The following is a 20,827-nucleotide window of genomic DNA, read 5'->3' as shown; positions in this document are numbered from 1 at the left end:
TGATCTGGTTTGATTTGGGGATTGGGAATTGGATGATGTTTCACCGAGCAGGAAATCGGGGCCATGCTAGCGCTTCCGGTCTCACCTCTCATGAAGAACAAGCCTGGGAAAGCGTGGGTGGGTGTCGGTCCCCTACTTGAAGCCATAATGGTTTGCCTTAAGAGTTTTAGGGGGCAAACCTTCCGACCTGCCAGTTGCAAAACGCAGCGGAGCAAAACCCACCGACTCTCCTCACCTTGGACAGAGCTTTGCTGATGGAGAGGCCGCACTGGCCCTAGCGGTCTGCACCGGGGCTACAGCTCATCGGCGACCGGGTGGGCGCACGCCTGCCTCCCCCATCATGCACCTCACGCCCTGCTGATTCACATATTTTTGCCCTTTGTCCTGTGTGGCGAGAAAGGAAGGATGAATGGACGGTCTTTGATTGGCGGCGCTGGTGACGCCTCTCATAGTCCTCTTTGGACCGACCCCTTTGGAAATAATGGCAATGAGGCAGCGCGCAAAGGCTTCTGCAGGCTAAGCTTAGCCCTTGCCCACGGGCCGGACCAACAGGTATGGTATGGTACCTTTGGGTAGCTTCTAGACTGGGAACCCTGCCTCTGTGCTCCTACCTCGTGTGCCTTTTCTGAACGGGCCTGGGTATCGGGGATCAGCAAGCTCTGCTAAGCGGTGCACCTGTGGTTGGGCCAGATGCTTGGGCTTAGATGGTGAATGGTGGAAGTGTGGATTTTGACAGCCATTTAACAAAAAGCTAGGTGCGTCCTGGTGGTGCCATGGATGAAGCTTTGGCCTTAACCAAAAGCCCACCAGCCACGCCATGGGAAAAAGGTGAGGCAGTCTGCTTCAAGGATCTCCAACTCCAAATGGAACTCCCTGCTGTGGAGTCAATGCTGACTCATAGCAACCCCCTAGGGCAGAGGTTCTCAACCTGTGGGTCGCGACCCCCTTGGAGGTCAAATGACCCTTTCACAGGGGTCACCTAAGACCATCAGAAAACACATAAACATTTCACAATCTATAATTTCATGTTGTTTTATGATTAATCACGATGCTTTGTAACACTGAAAATACATCCTGCCTATCAGAGATTTACATGACGATTCATCACAGTAGCAAAATGACAGTTATGAAGTAGCAATGAAAATAATGTTATGGTTGGGGGTCACCACCACATGAGGACCTGTATTATTAAAGGGTCTTGGCATCAGGAAGGTTGAGAACCATGCCCTAGGGGGGTCCCGGGCACGGGACTAGAAAGCCCAGTCTTTCTACTGGTGGTTTCACACTGCAGATCGCAGCCCAAGGTGTCAATAGGACATCACTGCCACCTGGGCTCCTCCCATAAAGACTTACAGCCTCAGACACCCTAGGGAGCAGTTTTGCTTTGTCCTCCCAAGGCACTGTGAGTCAGAATGGACTTGATAGTGGTGGTTGTTTTTCTACTTCATTCGTTTCTTCCCTTTACTTCACTAAATAGAGCCAGGACTTCCTGTTCTCACGTTTCATAAAGAACACTCTACTTTCTTTGTTGAGACTGAGTCCTCCGATTGGTTGGGATTGAAGCCTTTCCATCCGGGGAAGGTCCCAGCTCGCCAAGGACTGCCTTCCCAGAGGCTGTGTGGCTTTAAAGTTCCCTGAAGGAATGGAGCTAGTCCCACCCACAGCCACTGAGTCCATCCTGACTAATATCCTAGGGTAAACTACCATGGAAAGGCACTTATATCTCATATCCAAGTTCCATAACTGCCCCCCAAAGGCTCCAGGGCTTCAGCAGGCCAGATCAACAGGCCCTGGGAGGTGCAGATAACTACCCGTTGGCTACTAACCAAGAGGTCCCTCTGAGGCAAGAAGCTGCAGGCATAGTTTCAAAAGGTCACAGCGGTGGAAAAACCAGGGGAGAGCAAGTCTACTCTAGCACAGGGGAGTCAGAGTGGACTCAGCAGCGGGCAGGGGGGGCGGGGGGCTCTGTGACAAAGCCAACTGTGTTGAGTCCTGAGGCGAACCCGCTCATGGGGAGACTCTGATCTCTAGGGCATCAGAGCCTACAACCTATCCCAAGACATGGATTCCGGGGGGACTTATTGCCACAAGCCTTCTCAACGTCAGGCGGTGAATTTGTACAAAAGTAGTCTGACATTTATTTAACGTTGGCTGGTTCGGCAGGAAACTCAGGCCATTCAGGTCCCCAGTCATGTCTGGCCAGTTCTGTTGTTGGTTTCATGTCTGTATCTCCCAAATCTCTGGAGTGGTGGAGCATTTAAATATGTGCTTGAAATTTAGAGAGCATGAGTCTGTTTATTCTAGAAGAGTCCGTGGAAAAAGCCACTGTGATGTTTTCATGTCATGCGACCTCTGCAGGACTTGTTCTAGCTGCCTCTAGAGCTGACAGGTGGTCGGTTCAACCTGTGAGCTTCTGGTGACCATCTGGACTGATGTCAAATGCTTCTCATAACTTGGCGTGGTTTGAAAATAAGTCCCAGTAGCTGAGGAAGGGGCTCATGGGTACTTTTTTCAGTGGTGAGGTTTAAAGAGGGATATGGCAGGAGATAAATGATAGCCACCATTGAGGGGATTATGGAATAAAAGGCCAATTCATCGCTTCATTATTCAACCTGTGTTTCCTGGCATCCCTATGGGACCAGCTAAACTCCATGGGGCTTAGGTTGTGCTCCTGACTTCCAGCAGCTTTCAATTTATGAATTTCTTAATGTAAAGCTTCATTGAAAGACTTGGAAATGCTGAGCTCTAACGACTGGCAAAGAGAAAATGAGCTTGGTCTGAGATGCGTTGTAAAAATAGCTCATGCTTGGTATGATGATTAATGGTCTGCTATTGTTTAAGAGAACCGGATGGTTAATTGGGCAGTGAAGTTCTAGAATTGAAGGGAAATTGTTCATCAGTTAAAAATTGCTACTCACATTTGATTTCCATCCTGGGATTTACAGGAGCTAAAACTAGTGCCAGGACTTAGGCAAACACATACAAAAAAAACCCAACAAAATTGCACGATTCTGTTAGTTGCTCTATTTGTTGGCTACAGTGAAAGGAACCGTGTAGGGGCCAAAAACTTAAAAACAGCCATGAGGAGGACCCCTTGCTCACCGCTGACCACAGTGGAGAAGAAGACCAGCAGGTATACCTGCATGCACTTTGGGAACTGCCTTGGCCATGTCTTGCGTGGCTGCCCCCTCAGCATCCCGCCATTGTGCCTTCAGCGTCTGAGGGATTGGTATTTCCCTACTTCGTGCTGACCTGGCCACACTTACCTGGTGCTCTTGGCTTTTCTTGCACATTTGGGATGGCTTACCTCTCGGCCTTTGCCTACCTCTGGGATTGCATCTTTGGTGTCCTTTGCGAACCATTCGTTCTTTTGTCTACAGGGTACCAGATTCCGGTGATGTTGGTTTGTTCCTGTTCCAGATTTATCCTGGGAAGGGAATAACCTCGTAGTGCACACCTGTCATGGTTAGGTCATCAGTATTTTCCCCAGCACATCCTCATTACAACGAGGCTCTCTGCACGCATGATTGTGTAGTCCGGATGTGGCGAGTCCTTGATTTTCAACAACTATACCTACTTTCCCCTGCCCCAGTTCCTCTGCCTGCTTCTGTGGCACCTCGGTCTTGGTTATTTCAACACATTTAAGGAACAAATTCCAAAAGTCACAGATTTGTGAGACCGTGGCCTGGTTAAAAGGCAAACTCAAGTACTCCTTCAGCTGGAGAGAGTTTCCTGAGTCTGTTCTTCCACACACACAGTGCTCTTCAAATACATATGTATACATATATGTGTATAAATTAACATTGTCACCAGTCAGACTGTTTTTCTTGAAAATAGTCTGCGTGAATGAGCAACCTTGCCTTGGCTCCTCTCGCCGAGAGCTTGGAAGCAAGCACTGGATCCTAGCTATTTCTATGTGGTTTCTGGACTCGTTATGTTGTAAGGAGGTCCTCGAGTGCAGGAAGTAGGTGCTTAAGAAAGGCCTTTTGCACGAGAGGCGGCGCTTTATGAAGTACAAGGCCACAACTACCAGACAGTCCCATGGAAAACACTGATGACAGGCCAGGGGGTGGGGGTTGGGTTTCAGTAATCCTGTCTTTGACAGTCCGAGGGGGCAACGCTGCCATCATCATCCCAGGAGACATCACGGTCTTGGTGAAGGGCCTCGAAACGCATCCTCTGTAGCTGCTGTGATCATGCCGAAAGCTGACCTCTGAGGTGTTTGTGATTTCTGCTCTTTCCTCAAGGACTCAGAGGAAGAAGCGGCCATGGCTGACGGCCCCAGTGTTGTGAAACAGGAGCAGGGTGACAGGAAGTGCTCTCCATGCAGAGGGAGAGTCCCCAAGGCTCTTGGCTACATCACTGGTGACATGAAAGAATTTGCTGATTGGCTAAAAGGTATTGTTCTTCCATCCTTGGGGAGATGGGAGACGTCTTTTTTGGGGAGAGTGGTTTGTTCCGTCTTTTTGCTTTCAACTTTCGTTACACCTCCTGGCCTCGCATCTCTCTCTCTCTCCTCTGCATTTGTCTGCTCTCCACCTCCTTCGCTCCTACAAGCCTCGTCAGTGATTTGAATAAGGGGGCGGTCAGAGATCTTCTCATCTTCTGGAAAGATATCCGGCTCGACACTAATTTCCGTACTTAATGACGGAAATTGTACTGTGAGTGACTCATTCCTTTATGTTAAGAATCTCACTTCTGAACCCGGTACCTAAGCGCTTTCTGGAATTTCTGTTCCAGCAGGGCGGTGTGAGTCGGGCAAACAGAAATTGAATCTGGGTTCCCTTGAGGGAGAAAAAGCTTAGAGGAACATCCCAAATGGGTTTCCTCTGGTGACCATGACCTGGAGGCCTATGCTGGCCTTCTCAGGCCTCACCAGGGAGAACAGACCAGGCGTAGGCGAAGGTGAGCAAGATCTCTGCTCACCATCTCGCTTCCCCTCTTCTGACACCAACCAGTCCTCCCACGGCACCCCGCTTTTCTGCTGGATTGGCTCCTTCATCGCAATGGCCACACGGAACTCACAGGCAACACTCACAATGATGGGGTTGATGAGAGAAGCTACAGGATCGCCACGAGCCAGGATCGGGAAACAGTGCGGATGCAGACATGGTTCCACAGCGACTTCCCTCCTCAGCCAGCAGCAGTCAGGGATCTGTCTTTCTCAGTCCTCAGCCACTGTGATCCCTTGGCCTCTGCCGCAGTCTCAGCTCGGTCTCCTGCTCTGGGCCATGGCATGGCCTCTGCTGCCTCCGCTCCTTCTGGCAGGAACTGCAAATGTGCTCCGCTGGTGATTCTTCCTCCTTGCTGCTCTTCCAGAAACCCTCTCCTCCTGCTTCTGCGATGGCTCATGCCTACAGCTACCCATGCCCTCTCTATGTGCTTCACACACCCTGTTTGTGTGGTTCCGCCTTGTCACTCGGTGGAAATTACAAAGGCGTGGCTAGACGAGCCATTCCAAGTAATTTCACCTCCTCTCGCACCTTGGTGGCAGGTAGTTGTGATGGTTTTGCTCGGAGCAGGTTCCGGTATTGGGAAGCCGTGTCCCTGGCCTAGGCTGCTTCCTCAAGTCTGCCTGTCTCGTGTCTTCCAGACAGGTCTGTGGCGCTTCAGTTCATCGACTGGGTTCTTCGGGGGATATCCCAAGTGGTGTTTGTCAGCAACCCCATCAGTGGGATCCTGATTCTGGTGGGACTTCTGGTCCAGAACCCCTGGTGGGCGCTCAATGGCTGCTTGGGAACCATGGTCTCCACCCTGACAGCCCTGCTGCTCAGTCAAGACAGGTAGGTGGCCAGCCTGGGACGCTGAGCCGACTGATAATGCCACGCCCCTCTCAAGAGAAGCAACCTTTACTCCACAGAACCCTTGCTATTTGCCTTTCTTTAGTCAGAATCAGGGAATCACTGCTAGCCTTTGACTCCCTCGTGGTGCCCCAGTAAGCAGCCAGTCGGAGTGATAGCAGAAGCTCATGGCAGCGCAGGTAACAAGAAGTAAGTTGCAAGGTAAATTCCAGAGGAGTTTTTTAAGGATCTCTTTTACTGGTTGATAAAGCTCTTAGTCATCAGCACGCTGTTTGTTTGGGGCAAAAGGGCTTAGGAGTTTATGGGAAGTTTTCAGGCCTCATTCATCCTCATTATGTGTCCGTAGTTAGTTCAGCAAACTCAGTTTCCATAGACAATTGCAAAGGTTCGGTTTACCTCCTAGAGAGATGATTAGCTGTAAATTCCAAATTGCGAGTTCTGACTTAGGATGCTTGAGTGTGTGTCTTCCGAACTACATGTTAGGCTCGTGAGGGAGGGGGGAGCAGGGAGGAAGGGGTAAAAAGAGGACCTGATGCAAAGGGCTTAAGTGGAGAGCAAATGCTTTGAAAATGATGCGGGCAAAGAATGTAAAGATGTGCTTTATAGAATTGATGTATGTATGGATTATGATAAGAGTTGTATGAGTCCCTAATAAAATGTTTTTTAAAAATAGCATCTGCTTCATACATTGATCATAAGTAATGAGCTGACTCCACCAGGGGAGAGATGGCCCCAACTACTAAGTCCTGCAGCCGCCTAGGAGCAGTGTGTAATCACCAGTCGATGGCCTTCTGCAGCTATGCTCTTGCAACCCTTGCTGTAAATTACCTGCGGACGCTTCAAGGAGAGCCAGCAAATGTGAGGGCCGAGGAGGAGGAGGATCTTGTCTCCTAAATTAAGTCTGATTCCAGTGTGCATCAATGGACAGTCTTCCAGTTTGAGGCTGTGGGAGAATTAGACCTTATTGAATAGGCCTTCATTGTGATGTGCCACTGAAAGTTAACTGCGTTTTTGCTCACCAGGCATTATTCATAAAAACACGCCCACTCACCTGTGTTCATTTTCAAATCTCCTTCTACTTGGCCTGGCCCTGAAGGGCCGCGTTAACGTGGGAGTCTTCTGTTTGAAGTGAATGCACATCCTCTCAGGTCTCTAACCGGGGCCTCTCACAAGCTGTAGCGAGTGACATTCTTCTGCATCAAACCACATTGCAGTGACAAGTCCTGGCCTCTCTCTCCACTTGAGTCGTGTGCAATCCCAATTGCTGACGCGCATCATCATTTCCTGTAGATCCCAGCTTACGGCCAGGCCAGGGGTACAGAGCAGAAGTGCTCCGTAGAGTTTCCTTCTGGAAGCAGATCATGAGGCCTGTCTTCCGAGACATCTTCGGGTGGGTTCGAGCCGCCAACCTTCTGGTTAGTGGCCAGCTCTTACCCATGTGTGCCCCTCAAGACAAAACGGAAACCCGCTGCCATTGATCCACAGCAAGCCCACAGGACACAGTAGCACTGCGCCCTGGGGGGTCTCATTCTGCAGATGTCAATGGGAGCAGGCGGCCTCTTCTTTCTCTTGAAAAGTGACTGATGGCTTGCATTTTTTTTATTATTTTATTAGGGGCTCATACAACTCTTATCACAATCCATACATCCATCCATTGTGTCAAGCACATTTGTACATTTGTTGCCCTCATCATTCTCAAATCATTTGCTTTCTAGTTGACCCCTTGCTATCAGCTCCTCATTTTTCCTCCCAACTCCCCCTCCTACCCTCATGACCGCTTGATAAATTATAAATTATTATTATTATTTCATATCTTACTGTGACCTCTGTCTCCCTTCACCCATGTTTCTGTTGTTCACCGCCCTGGAGGGGTGTAGCTAAGTGTTGATCATTGTGATTGGTTCCCCCTTCCTCCCCTCCTCTCCCCACCTCCTCCTACCTTCCTGCTACCGCTCCTCCCATTTCTGTTCCTGAGAGGTTTATCCGACCTGGATTCCAAGTGTCCTGAGCTCTTATCTGTACCTGTGAACATCCTCTGGTATAGCTAGGACTGAAAAGCAGGGCTGGGGTCATGATAGTGCGGGGTGAGGAAACCTCAAGGAACCAGAGGAACATTGTGTGTTTCATCAGTGCTATACAGCGCCCTGGTTGACCCATCTCTTCCTCGGACCCTTCTGTAAGGGGAGGTCCTATTGTCTACAGATGGGTTTGGGGTCTCTGCTCTGAACCCCCTCATTCTCAACAATATACTTTTGCTTGTTTGGGGGGGAGCTGATGGGTTTGAACAACCTACCTAATGCTTAACCACTATAACCAACTCTCCATTTGTGACCCCAAGGACTCCTCTGTCGATTGTGTTGGCTAAACCAGGGGTCGGCAAACGAGATGGAAGAGCCAGTTCTGCCACTCGCAACAATTTAAAAATTATTCCAGAGCCAAAAATACATTTTTTACCACCATGAAATCACAATGATCTGAATAATAGGCATTTTCCTTTTCAATTTTACTCCAAAGCCACATGTACATACCACACGGGCTGCATACGGCTCGAGAGCCAGTTTGCTGACCCGAAGAATTCGTTAAGGGAGGCAAGGCTCTTTTGAACAGAGATTCCCACCTGGACTCCTCTAGTCCAGACGAATCCCTCAATGTATCTTGCCTGCTGCCTCCTGCCCTGGTTAGCAAATAGCCAAGAGGCTCATATGCCTTCAACTCTGTGACGTCCTGGCTGCCATCACCTCTCCTTGGGGTCAGACATTCAACCTCACCACACACGTTAACACCTTCACATGCACATCCCACCGCCCACCCCAGCCACCTTCCTCCTGTTAACACACACACACACACACACACACACACACACACACACACTTTACTGAGTGCTTAGATTCTTAGAAAGTCGACCCATGCCTTTCATGGTCCCAGATATGGCTTGTGTGGTGCATGCCTAGGCTTGTCAGCCTTTCTTATTCTACAGAAATCATACCCAGGAACAATTGAGGAACAATTCTGAGCAGGAGTAAAAACCTAGGCATGGGAACATCTTTGACAGTGAGCAGAATGAATGAGATGTCACTTTGTCAAGTCAGATGTTCCTTTGTGAGAACTTGGAGCTGTATCTCTGGGGAAAGCCAAATGGAAGCCCAGGAAGATGGAAATGCTCAGACAGAAGATCGGTGTTTATAGGGGTCAAAGACACGGTGAACATGAATCTACATCTCAGGAGGCTTAGCCTTCTTGCTGAGAAATCACACATCGGGAGCAACTTTTCACGTAAAAGCTCTATTCAAGGCAGAAGCCCTGAATGAGCTAAAGAAATAAACACTTCCTGAGTGGGTGAAGGGAGACGTCGGACAGTAGAAGACAAAGTAATTTATACATTATCAAAGGCCAGGGAGGGAGGGGGGAATGAGGAGCTGATACTAAGGGCTCAAGTAGAAAGAAAATGTTTTGAGAATGATGCTGGCAACAAATGTGCTTGACACATGGATGGATGCATGGATTGTGATAAGAGCCTCCCAATAAAATGATTTTTAAGAGAAAATAATAATAATAAATTAATGGATAAGAAAAAAAGAATGAACGAAACACTTTTTGAAGAAAAGACGGAAAGGAAGCAGAACACTGTGGTCCTGTTCATCTCTCTTTCCTCCCCCAGTAGACAATGCGTTCTAGCTGTGGTCATGACTCATGTGTGTGTGTGTGTGTGTGTCTGTGTCTGTGTGTCTGTGTGTTGGAGTGGGAGTGGGGCTTAACTGTGCATTTTGAAAAAACGTATGTGTATTTTACTTTGTCTCGTGTTGACTCATATTTGCACGATGCCTACAGTCTTTGAGATAAATTTCCAAATATAATCTCACTTTCTAATCTGAGAAGGAACTAGCAGTTATGAGTATGGCTTTTGGGCCAGCCAGCCGAAGTGCCCCAGACGTGTCCATGCACCGCCTCTCGCCCCCAGGTCCGCCATAGCCGCGGGGCTCCAGGGCTACAATGCCACGCTGGTGGGGATCCTCATCGCTGTCTTTTCAGACCAGGGCGACTATTACTGGTGGCTGTTATTCCCCGTGATCCTTATGTCCATGACGTGGTAAGTGGGACCTGCTTTTCAAAATGCCTGCATTTAAATGTTGTTACTTTCTGGCTTTAGTGTACAAAGGAGAGCCCAGATTTCAAGTATAATTGATTTCAAGAGAACATCGATTAAGTTTTCAACAGGACAAAGACACATCATCCAGATGGAGGAGACTATTAGCATGAGGTCATAGTGGCACCCAGGGGGCTCCTGAGATTCGCAAACTTAAAAAGGGCATGGGGGTGGGGGGTGTGGCAAAGGAAATTGCCACCAAAGCATGACTGGCAGCAGATCAGGACATCACAGGTACAGGTGGGACCACAGAAGCAGAAACATGACCATGATTCGGATACGGACAGAAGAGCTCACAAGATTGGTCCAGGACCTTCCTTTAGACCAAAGAAATGAGGGCATGATTCAAGACTACGCAACCACTCGTCCATAATCTTCATCAAAGACACACCCAGGCTAGCCTGGGAGGGAAACGCCCCTCCCTGGATGGGGCGGGGCCTGTGGATGGAGGAGGGGAAGAGCAGGGAAGCAGTCCACTTTCCCAAGCACTCTGCCAGAAAGCAAAACTGCTCACATTCTCGGTCAGCGGTCAGAAGGAATTCAACAAAGGCTTAGCCCTGTGAGGACTCTGCAATGGGATTGGGGGCTTTCCTTGTTATCCTAGCCTTCTGACAAGCAGGTGGTCAGAATTTAAGCTTTAACACAGGTCATGCCTATATTCTGGCACAGAACCAACCATTGCCAAAGATGGAAGCATCCCCACCAGCACTTATATGGCCTGAGGTCTGACCCCTCTACCATGTCTTCCAATAGCTTCCCCTTAACTCCCTGAGCCAGTTGTCCGTGAGCCAGTTTTGCCCCTGGCCATCCATCCCCAGGTGTGTCGGAGTAGAACCGTGCTCCGTGGGACTCTCAGTGCTGATTCCGCAGAAGTAGATCTCAAGGTGCCCTGGTGAACTCCAACCTTTTGATTAGCAGCTAAATGCATTAACTCTTTATAACAGGGGTTCTCAGCCTTCCCAATGCCGCGACCCTTTCATACAGTTCCTCATGTGGTGGTGACCCCCCAACCACAAAATTATTTTCGTTGCTACTTCATCCCTGTCATTTTGCAACTGTTCTGGATTGGGCGACCCCTGTGAAAGGGTCGTCCATCCCCCAAAGGGGTCGCGACCCACAGGTTGGGAACCGCTGCTTTGTAAGGACTCCTCCCCTTAACCTAAGGGTCTCAAATATCCCTACTTTCACCTCCCTTTGCAATGTAACATCTGCATCTTAACTTTTCTGAGGAGGATTAAAGCAGGCCTGGTGGCATACATAGTAGTTTTTTAGTTGGGCTGCGAACCATAAGGTTGACAGTTCGAAAACACCAGCCAGTTCGCAGTCCCCATGAGTCAGCATTGACTCGATGGCACTGTTTGTTTTTCAAAGTCTTTACAGGAAGTTGCACCTTTCTCCTGAGGAGTGGCTGGTGGGTTTGAACAGCGGATGTTGAGGTTAGCAGCCCATCACCTACTCCACAGAGCCACCAGGGCTGCTCCGAAGTCTCCTAGGGCTGCCTTCATGAAGGCCCACACAGCGGGGGACTTACAACAGCGGAAATGTGCTCCCTCACAGTTGTGAAGCCCAGCAGTCCACAGCCAGGGGTCCACAGAGCCGGCCTCCCTCGGAGGGCTTTAGAGAGAAAACTCCCTTCCCTCTCTCAAGCTCTGTGGCTCCAACAATCAATCACTGGGGAGCCTGAGTTTGTTGTGGCTTCATGCCAGCCTCTGCCTTTCTGGGCACACCGTGTTCTCCCTGTGGGTCTCTGTGTCCAACCTACTTCTTCTCATAGTGATACCAGTCACCCACCACGGTCCAGTCTGCGCTCATGCTAACTTGATTGCATCTGCAAGACCCTCTTTCCAAATAAGGTCACGTTCTCAGGTACCCAGAGCCTGTCACTTTGGAAGACAGAATCCAGCCCATATCACCACCAAATCCAGTCCCCCCGCATCCCAATAAGGTAGCTACGAGGAGGGACCTGGCCCCAGGTCCCACAGCTTCTCCACAGCACAAGGATGTAACCTCTGTCCTCCTGAAGTTCAATATCTTTGGCCTCCAACCCAGGCTGCCTGTGCCCTCCCTGGGACAATGATGTCTGCTGTTCAAGGTTAGATGTGCGAATGGCACGTGGAAGGAAGGTACCAAGTTCAAGATCCAGTACAGGGTCAGAGGGCACTTAATCACTATTGGCAGGGAGGGACTGTGAAAGCCAGGGGGCTTTCAGAGGGGCCCTTGAGTGTGGGGAAAATACTTCATTCCGTGTGTCTTAAATATCTCCCTGTTATTGTTAAAGCTCTGCTACAACCCTCCCTCAACTTTCCAGAGGCAAAATGAGCTGCCAGCTTATTTACTGTGTGGGAGAATAGCCGCTTCGTGACAGGCTCTGCCCCCGGTTTTCTCTCTGTGGCAAGTATCCCGACACTGTAGCGTCGCAGTGATGGCTGGCCTTGAGTTTGGTCTTCTGAAGGTCATTATTTGCAAAGGATAGGAAGCCCCTCCATAGGATCCAGGTTTGATTGTGTGTTTTTCCCGCTTGTGTTTTTCAGCCCGATCTTCTCAAGCGCACTGAACTCTGTGTTCTGCAAATGGGACCTCCCCGTGTTCACGCTGCCTTTCAATATGGCCTTGTCTCTCTACCTGGCCGCCACGGGACACTACAGTCCTTTCTTTCCAATCAAACTGTTCAAACCGGAAACCTCCGTGCCCATCGTCCACTGGGAAGACCTCAATGCCCTGAAGGTAAGGCTCAACCTTCTCCTCCCAGGACCCGGAAGACACTCCCAGCCCCCTTGGTTCTTCCAGTGGGGAGGTCCGTTAGCGTCTAAGATACTCAGCTCAGGGTGGCCTTTCTTTTGATCTGAAGATAAATTGTGGGTTCGAGTCTAGTGAGTTAATGAGTGCTTGGTCAAAGCCACCCCCACGCCCCCCATCTTTTCCCAGAAATCTGCAGCACTGTCCGCAGAAGGTAGTTCTCTTGGAAAGCGGGCCCTGTGTGGACCCAGCGCCAGTGCTCGCAGGCAAGTCCGTCGACGGGGGAGGAGTCAGGGAAGGCATGTGTGTGTTCACTGCACACCCATCCCTGGTGCCCTCAATTAGTACTGCCGATGTTGAAAGACGAGTCTACTATATTGGAAAGTAAACTTCCGGAGTCGGAGAGGTGCCAGTCAAGGGCTTTTGTGGCTGCGTCTTCTTCCTTTGTTAGAAAAATACGTAGCTAGGGATTTACTTCACAGAGTAATTGCTCATGCAATGGTGGGGGGGTGGGAAGTCCCAGGTGCTGTGGGTCAGGCTGAAGATTCCTGCAGGCTCATAAGGTTGCAAGCCTGTCGAACTACAAATCTTCAGACCAGCTGGCAGGCAGGCGGCTTCTGCTGGCTTGGACGATTGTCAGGGTTGGCGAATCCAAAGGCTGCGGTCAGACAGCAGGCTGAGAAATTCTGCAGCCTCCCTTCCAAAGACTGAGCTGCCAGACAACCAGAAGAGGCAAGGATGAGGGAGAGCCTTCCTGGGACATCCTTTGATCCGCCAGACAGCAGGCCACGCCCCCGAGGAAGCTCCTCTTCCAACTGGTTGGCTGATCACATCGAGAAGATGATTACATAGCGTGGATTTGTGGCAGAGTATTCAGCCAATGTCTGAGTGGCCTCATTTTCTCAAATTGCTTTTGCAGGTATTAAAAGCTCTGCCGGTGGGTGTGGGTCAGATATACGGCTGTGACAACCCGTGGACCGGGGGCATCTTCCTGTGTGCCATTCTGCTGTGCTCCCCGCTCCTCTGCCTACATGCCGCAATCGGATCCCTGCTGGGCATAGCAGCAGGTAAGCAGAAGACTCAGCATTGGACATGTCCTCTGTCCCATGTATGGTCCAGGACTCCTCAGGAGGCTCCCCTGCCCTGCTCCAGCCCCTTCCAGAACACCCTGCCATTGAGCGTTCCTTCAGCCCTGAGCTTTCCTGTCTCACTGCATAGGGTTCAGCCTTTCGGCATCATTCGAGAACATCTACAGTGGCCTCTGGGGGTTCAACAGCTCTCTGGCCTGCATTGCGATAGGAGGAATGTTCCTGGCGCTCACTTGGCAAACCCACCTCCTGGCTCTGGCCTGCGGTGAGTAGTAGCGAGTAGCGCAGGCCGCTTGTTGGGGAGCTTGGGGGGAAGGGTGTGCTCATGACAACAGGATCTGATTCTAAAGCAGATAATGCAGAGGGGCTGTCTGCTTCTGTAAAGATGTGCAGCCTTGGACAAACAAAGGGACTGTTCCCCTCTGTCCTGCGGCGATACTAGGAGTCAGAATTAACATGAGGACAGTGAGATGGGCTTGGGTTGGGGACAGATGAGGAAATGGAGGTTTAAACCCAGACCAAACCCATTACTGTGGAGTGGATTGGGGTTCAGAGAGAGCCGATAGGACAGAGCAGCATTGCCCTGTGGGGTTCCCAAGGCTGAAGCCTTCCTCCTAGCAGATGGCCACTTCCCCACGGCAGTGTCAGGGCTCTGCTGGAGGTTTTACCTGCTGTCGCCAGCTGGATTCAGACTCTGGAGACCTACACAGGGCTTCTGAGACCGTAAAGCTTTACCGGAGCAGACAGCCTCGCCTATTTGTCTCTGAGAAGCTGGTGGGCCGGACCACTGGTCTTGTAGTTAGCAGTGCAACACCTAGCCCCACACAATGAAGGTTCCAAAACCACAGCAGCAACCTCACTGCCCCTGAGTTGACGCAAACTCACAATGACCCTACAGGACAGAAAAGAACTTTCCCTTTGGATTTTTGAGACATGAAATATTTACAGTAGACAACCCAGTCTTTCTCCCGGGAAGCAGTTGGTGGCTTAGAACAGCTGGCTTAGTGGTTAGCCGCTGACCGTGTGACCCACACCACCACCAGAGCTCCTTACAGTGGAGGTGTAGGCGTGAAGTACCTGCAGGAGTCCATTGGGCTCCTCGGTGGTACAGTCTGATTTGAACCCGGGGCTGCTGACTCTAAGCTCATACTTACAACCACGATGCCTGGCTCGTTGGGAAAGGGCAGAAGCATACATGCCAGGTGATTGCTATTGGAAGGCGATCTTTGCTGCATGAGATGCACATGCACCACTCTTTGTTCTTCCCCTTGGTTTGCAGCCCTGTTCACGGCCTACCTGGGAAGCAGCATGACACGTGCAATGGCTGTGGTGAGTGTGCCTTTCTCTCTCTGTCCTCCCTCTTGATCGTCTGCGTGATTGTTGGAGAGCTCCCGGCTGCAGGACAGCCTCCTGACTTCCCCCGGGGAGAGTCCATGATGAGATCCATGGCTTCTGGCCATCAGTGTTTTCCCTTCTCTTGAAGCCATCTGTTCTCGCTTATCTTCCAGTATCACCAGTCAACTGCTTGCCTTAATGTTTATGGTCTAACTCGTATTTGTTCCTTAAACTGAAAGTCAGAACTATGTATTGCAGAAATCAGGAAAGGGGGAATCAACTACAACCCAGGTGTTTGTGTGTGTTCATTAGTCAAAGATTTTCTAGTGTGGTTATGTTGGACTGCTCACCTGGAAGCTCAGCACTTTGAACCCACCAGCTGCTCCACAGCAGAAAGACAAAGCTTTCTACTCCTGTAAAAAGTTACAGTCTCTGAGAGGAACTACTAAGAGGCAGAAGAAGGGCAAACATGATGGTGGGGCAGGAGGAAGGTAAAAGGAAACAGAGGAAAGATCTAGGAAGCAAAGCTATGGATAGAGGTATAAACATAGGTATGTACATATGCATTCATTCATAAAAACGGGTATTGGCATATGTACATATATTTATATGGTAATACACTAGGGTAGTGAATGGAATTCAGTCCTCTCCTCATGTCCTCCCTCAATGCAAGAACACTTTGTTCTAACAATCTGGCATTTTGTGATGCTCACCCTCCCGGCACAATCGCTGAAGACAAAATGGGTGTACAAGTAAATGTGGTGAAGAAAGCTGATGGTGTCTGGCTATCAAAAGATATCGCTTCTAGGGTCTTAAAGGCTTGAAGTTAAACAAGTGGCCATCTAGCAGAGAAACAACCAACCCTCATGGAAGAAGCACACCAGCCTATGTGATCATGAGGTGTCAATGGGATCGGGTAACAGGCATCAGAAGATCCCAAACAAACAAGCAAACAAAACAAAATATTGTTCGAATGGGGTGAGGGATCAGAGCAGAGACCCAAACCCATCAGTAGAAAATGGGACATCCCCTCACAGAAGGGTCACAAGGAAGGGATGAGTCAACCAGGGCACAACATAGCACCAATGAAACACAATATCCCTCTGGCGCCTTGAGACTTCCTCACCCCCCACTATCATGACCCCAGTCCTGCCTTTCACTGCAGGCTAGACCAGAGCATATACACAGGTACAGATAAGAGCTCATGACACATGGAATCCAGGTCAGATAAACCCCTCAGGAACAGAAATGGGAGTAGCGATACCGGGAGGGTAGGGGGAAGATACAGAGCAGAGGGGAGGAAAGGGGAACCGATCACAATGATCAATCCATAACCATACACACACACACACACACACACATACATCCAGGGGGATAAACAACAGAAACCATGGGGGAAGGGAGACCACGGTCGGTAGAAAAATATGAAAATAATAGTAATTCATAATTTACCAAAGGGTCACAAGGGGGGAGGGAGGGAAAAGGGAGTTGCTGATACCAAGGGCTCAAAGAGAAAGAAAATGTCTAGAAAATGGTGATGACAAAATATGTACAAATATGCTTGATACAATCGATGTTTCAAACTGCTGACCTTGCAGGTAGCAGTCCAACCTCTGTATTGTTAGAACTACACCCCATCGTGCCCCAAGGGTTCCAAGCAGGAGACTATTCCGGGCCAGCGTAGGCTCAGAAGCACACATCTTCTGAAAGCCTGAGTGTGTGTGAGAGAGAGGGAAAGGCCCAGAGGCTACAGGTGTAACTGGTCACCCTGAAGAAAGGATGGAAGCGTTTCGGCTGCCATCGGCTCTGAGATCCGAGATCTTAGATTCTGTCTCCGTGGCGTAAGCCAAGGCCTCCTCCTCTGTGCTAGGGACAGCATGCAGTTGGGAAACGCTTTGCAGGCATTAGGTTTCCATCCAGTGTGAGCTCGACAGAATGTGCAGCTTCTGTCTTCCCCAGGTTGGACTGCCAGCTTGTACCTGGCCCTTCTGTTTGGCCACACTGGTGTTCCTTTTGATGACCACGAAAAACCCCAACATCTACAGGATGCCCCTCGGCAAAGTAACCTACCCTGAAAAAAACCGCTCCTTCTACCTGGAGGCCAAGAAGAAGATGGCTGAGAACCCTCTACAAGAGGGACACGCCTCCGGAGTCTTGGTGATGAGCTAGAGCAGTCTCTGACTGCCCGTCTCGTGGAATTACTTCACACTGACTAACCCACTGTGCGCCTGGTGTTTGTTTGTTTGTTTGCTTGTTTTTAATGTTAGACTCCAGGGGGACACCCCCAAGCACATGACAGACATGCAGTGATATCCTTTGGCTATGGACTTTGAACCCCAAGTGGGGTGGGGTAGAGTTGGAGCTGACAAAGACTGTCACATATTTATAAGGTCAAAATGCTCCACAGAGAGCAAGCAAGGGAGACCGGAGCTAATGATTGATATTTATTGATCGTCAGGGTGTTTGGGCAGCTGGGTGGTGTTAACAGTATTAAAAATTAAGCTCTACAAACCAACTTAGCCTTAAGTGAGTGGAATCCAGTCAACACAGAACTTTCCACTCAGCAGTTCGGGCTGTTTTCAATCAATTACAGATGTGACCCTCAGCTCAAGGGCCTGGGGCTGAAGGCTCCCTCCTCAAGGCTGTCCGTTGGATGCCAGTCATTCTTGTACTCAGATACAGTGTGTGTAGAGGGGGTGGGGAGGTGGGAGGGCGGTATTAGGCTGACAGCGCTGGGGGCAAAAGAAGGAAGTGTAGTCACCCCAAACAATTCAGTTGGGCCATTTTTCTTAGAGGTTGCAAAGATTTTTTTTACCTGGAGGTTTTTGGTTTTGCTTTTTTCTTATAGGATTGGTTTTGAGCTAGAAAAGCCAAGTGGCTTCTCTAAAAAACACTCAGACTCACCACAAACACGGCACACCGAGTCATCGAAATCCGCTGTCCCCTTTTCTGTGTTCATGTTTGGTTTCGTGTTTTATTGCGGTGAAAGATGTGACCACGCATTTGCCATTTCAACTACTGTAACATGCACAATTCAAGGTGTAGCCATTGGGCCCTTCTCAGTTTATTGGGGAATGTCTTAGAGATGTGATTCAGACCGAAGGTTAAGGTCACACCACGAATGGGTGTTGTCAGAAGTTGAATTTCTTTCCAAAATCAAACATAAAATGAGCACGGTCTTTGACACACTCACAGTATCCTCTCTGAGACACCTCTGACATCGGAACCACCAAAATCTATAGGTAGGATTTTCATTATTGTTATTATTATGAAAGAATCCGCTCTAGAAGCCTTGGTGGTGCCGTCAGCTGCTGGCCCATCAGACACACCATGTTTAAAGCAGCGGCAATCTGATTCTGGAAAGATCTATAGCCTCAGAAACCCTGCATGGTCATCCTACGCATTCCTGTAGGGCCAATATGCATAGGAATCAACTGGCCAGCAAAGGGTGTGGCTGGGTTTTGTCCATCCCAGAGAATTCTATTTCCAAACATGCTGAAGGTGGAGGCAGACTGTCAGGCTAATGACCTTCCCCTTGGGTTTCTCTCCAGATAGAGAGCGGAACTGTTGGACTCTTCTTGAAAGTGTTTTCCTCTTCAGTGCCAGGTGTATGGACGGGGCTTCAAAAAGCTGGTGGGGAAAGGAAACTAAAAAGGTCATCAACTTTTGCCCACCAATATTTTGAAGCCTCGCCCGCCCCGCACCCCCACCTTGTACAGATTGCTGAGTGATCAACAGAAGTCATGGAGTGCACCTAGAAATATCTGAGAGAGGAGGTCAGGGTCTCCCATTCACAGGAAAATAAACAGCGTTCCAATTTACAAGCCCTGCAAACAAAGGTCTCAGGAAACTATGGATTTTGCATTTAATGGATTTTCTTGTGTGTGGCGGGGCGAAGACATGTGTCGGTGTTTGAATGGAAATATCCCTTGTTGTGGAATGTGTGATGTGAGAGTTGCGGAAACAGAAAAGCAAGCTCAGTCAAAGACAACAGGAGAGAGGAGTAGTGGGAGGAGCCCCTGCAGTGGGAGGAGCCTCAGCAGTGGGAGGAGTCCCTGCTATAGTGGGAGGAGCCAGAGTGGCTGGAAGTTCATTCTCAGAAGTCCTAGCACCTTCTCATGGTGTGCTCAGGTCAATGTGTAAATAGGAACATTTTTAAAGCCTTGTATATTCTGTAATGTAAATGGCACAGATTTTTCTCAGCTATTAATCTTGTTTTTGTTATTGATCTTGGTATTAATCATGTCCTAATTCAAGTACTCTGTTCATTTTCTTAGAGAACACTTGTGTTTTTCCTGTGGCCTGTTTGACAAGCTTCTATGTACATAGACTAATAAATGATACTCTCAGGACCGTGTCCTATAAGTGTTGTTTGAAAGTCGCAGGTGCCTCTTTGCACTATCCCTGGCCACCACATGCATAAACATGGGCCATGTACTCTCGTTTAATACTTAGAACCAGACGAACCCGTGAGCAAAAACCAGTTGCAGCTGCCATCGGGTGGATGGCAGAGTAGAACTGGCTCCGTCAGGTTTTCTTTTTCTTTAAATACTTTTATTGGAGGCTCTTACATCTATCACAATCCAACAATCACCCATTGTGTCAATCACATTGGTACACATGCTGCCATCACTTTCAACGCATTTTCTTTCTACTTGATCCCCTGGTATCAGCTCATTTCCCCCCTCCCCTTCTAGTACTTCAATAAAGCCGTGAAACTCAAATCAAACCGGGATGGTTACTTGATTGCCACTGTGCTCATTTAACAAAGAATTTACAAATTAGTGAGAGCAGGCGTCACTTTTTGCAACAAGCTATCCTTTGTGTACATTTTATTACATAATTATTGAGGGTTAAGTCTACCTTCTGGAGGCTTTTCAAATTATGCTAGGTAATAATCTCAATTACCTCTTTCCTTCCTCTACTAATTCACAACTGTTAAGTGTTTTGAAATCGCCAAGTCTGGGTCCTTAAAGCAGTACAGCACAGTCCACGCTATCGATCAAAGGAGCGGCTCTCAAAGTGCCTTTAGACTTTGGAGGGAAGCCTTCGGGTGAGAAATCCCTTGGGGCTGGTGTACTTGGTGGCGGCCTTGGTGCCCTCGGACACGGCGTGCTTGGCCAGCTCCCCGGGCAGCAGCAGGTGCACGGCTGTCTGGATCTGCCGCGACGTGATGGTGGAGCGCTTGTTGTACCGCGCCAGGCGGGACGCCTCGCCCGCGACGTGCTCGAAGACGTCATTGACAAACGAGTTCATGATGCCCATGGCCTTGGACAAGATGCCATTGTCCGGGATGGACCTGCTTGAGCGCCTTGTACACGTAGACGGAGTGGCTCTCCTTGCGACTGCGCTTACACTTCTTACAATCGTTCTTCTGCGCCTTGCTCACGGTCTTCTTGGAGAGTTTCTTTTCGGGCCGGTGCAGACTTGACTCTAACATCGTGAAAGCAGCTTTTAGCGACAGGAAGTGAAAGCACTTCCATGGGGTTTTTCAATGGCTGATTTGTCTTCAGCAGCAGCCTGCCACATCGGTCTTCTGAAGAGACTCTGGCTGGATCCGAACCTCTGCCCTTGTCGTTGGTCGCCAAGTGTGTTGATCATACTTGAGCAAACCCTGTTACATTGCATATGTATGGGTCCATCCCCTTGCTGTATGGGGTATCCTTGGATATTGGTGTCCTCAGTCTGCTCTTGAGCATCCTACCCACTGTCCCCTGGACTCA

General features: G+C 49.4%; 1 protein-coding gene and 1 pseudogene across 1 annotated transcript; one reads left to right on the top strand and one right to left on the bottom strand.

The window, feature by feature from the left end:
* Nucleotides 1-405: 405 nt before the first annotated feature.
* SLC14A1 (solute carrier family 14 member 1 (Kidd blood group)) lies at nucleotides 406-17,273 on the top strand. Its single transcript, XM_075533235.1, has 9 exons — nucleotides 406-552; nucleotides 4,248-4,398; nucleotides 5,594-5,783; nucleotides 9,760-9,888; nucleotides 12,477-12,669; nucleotides 13,601-13,748; nucleotides 13,900-14,034; nucleotides 15,049-15,098; nucleotides 17,064-17,273. Exons 1-9 carry the CDS (start codon nucleotides 406-408, stop codon nucleotides 17,271-17,273), a joined length of 1,353 nt encoding a protein of 450 aa, XP_075389350.1.
* A 2,859-nt stretch (nucleotides 17,274-20,132) lies between these two features.
* Nucleotides 20,133-20,544, bottom strand: LOC142428110 (histone H2B type 1-K-like; annotated as a pseudogene).
* Nucleotides 20,545-20,827: the final 283 nt, after the last annotated feature.

This window comes from Tenrec ecaudatus, chromosome 15 (assembly GCF_050624435.1).
Source record: "Tenrec ecaudatus isolate mTenEca1 chromosome 15, mTenEca1.hap1, whole genome shotgun sequence".
NCBI lineage: Eukaryota > Metazoa > Chordata > Mammalia > Afrosoricida > Tenrecidae > Tenrec > Tenrec ecaudatus.
Note: the sequence above shows the minus strand (reverse complement) of the source record. Positions and strands in the feature narration are given on the sequence as shown.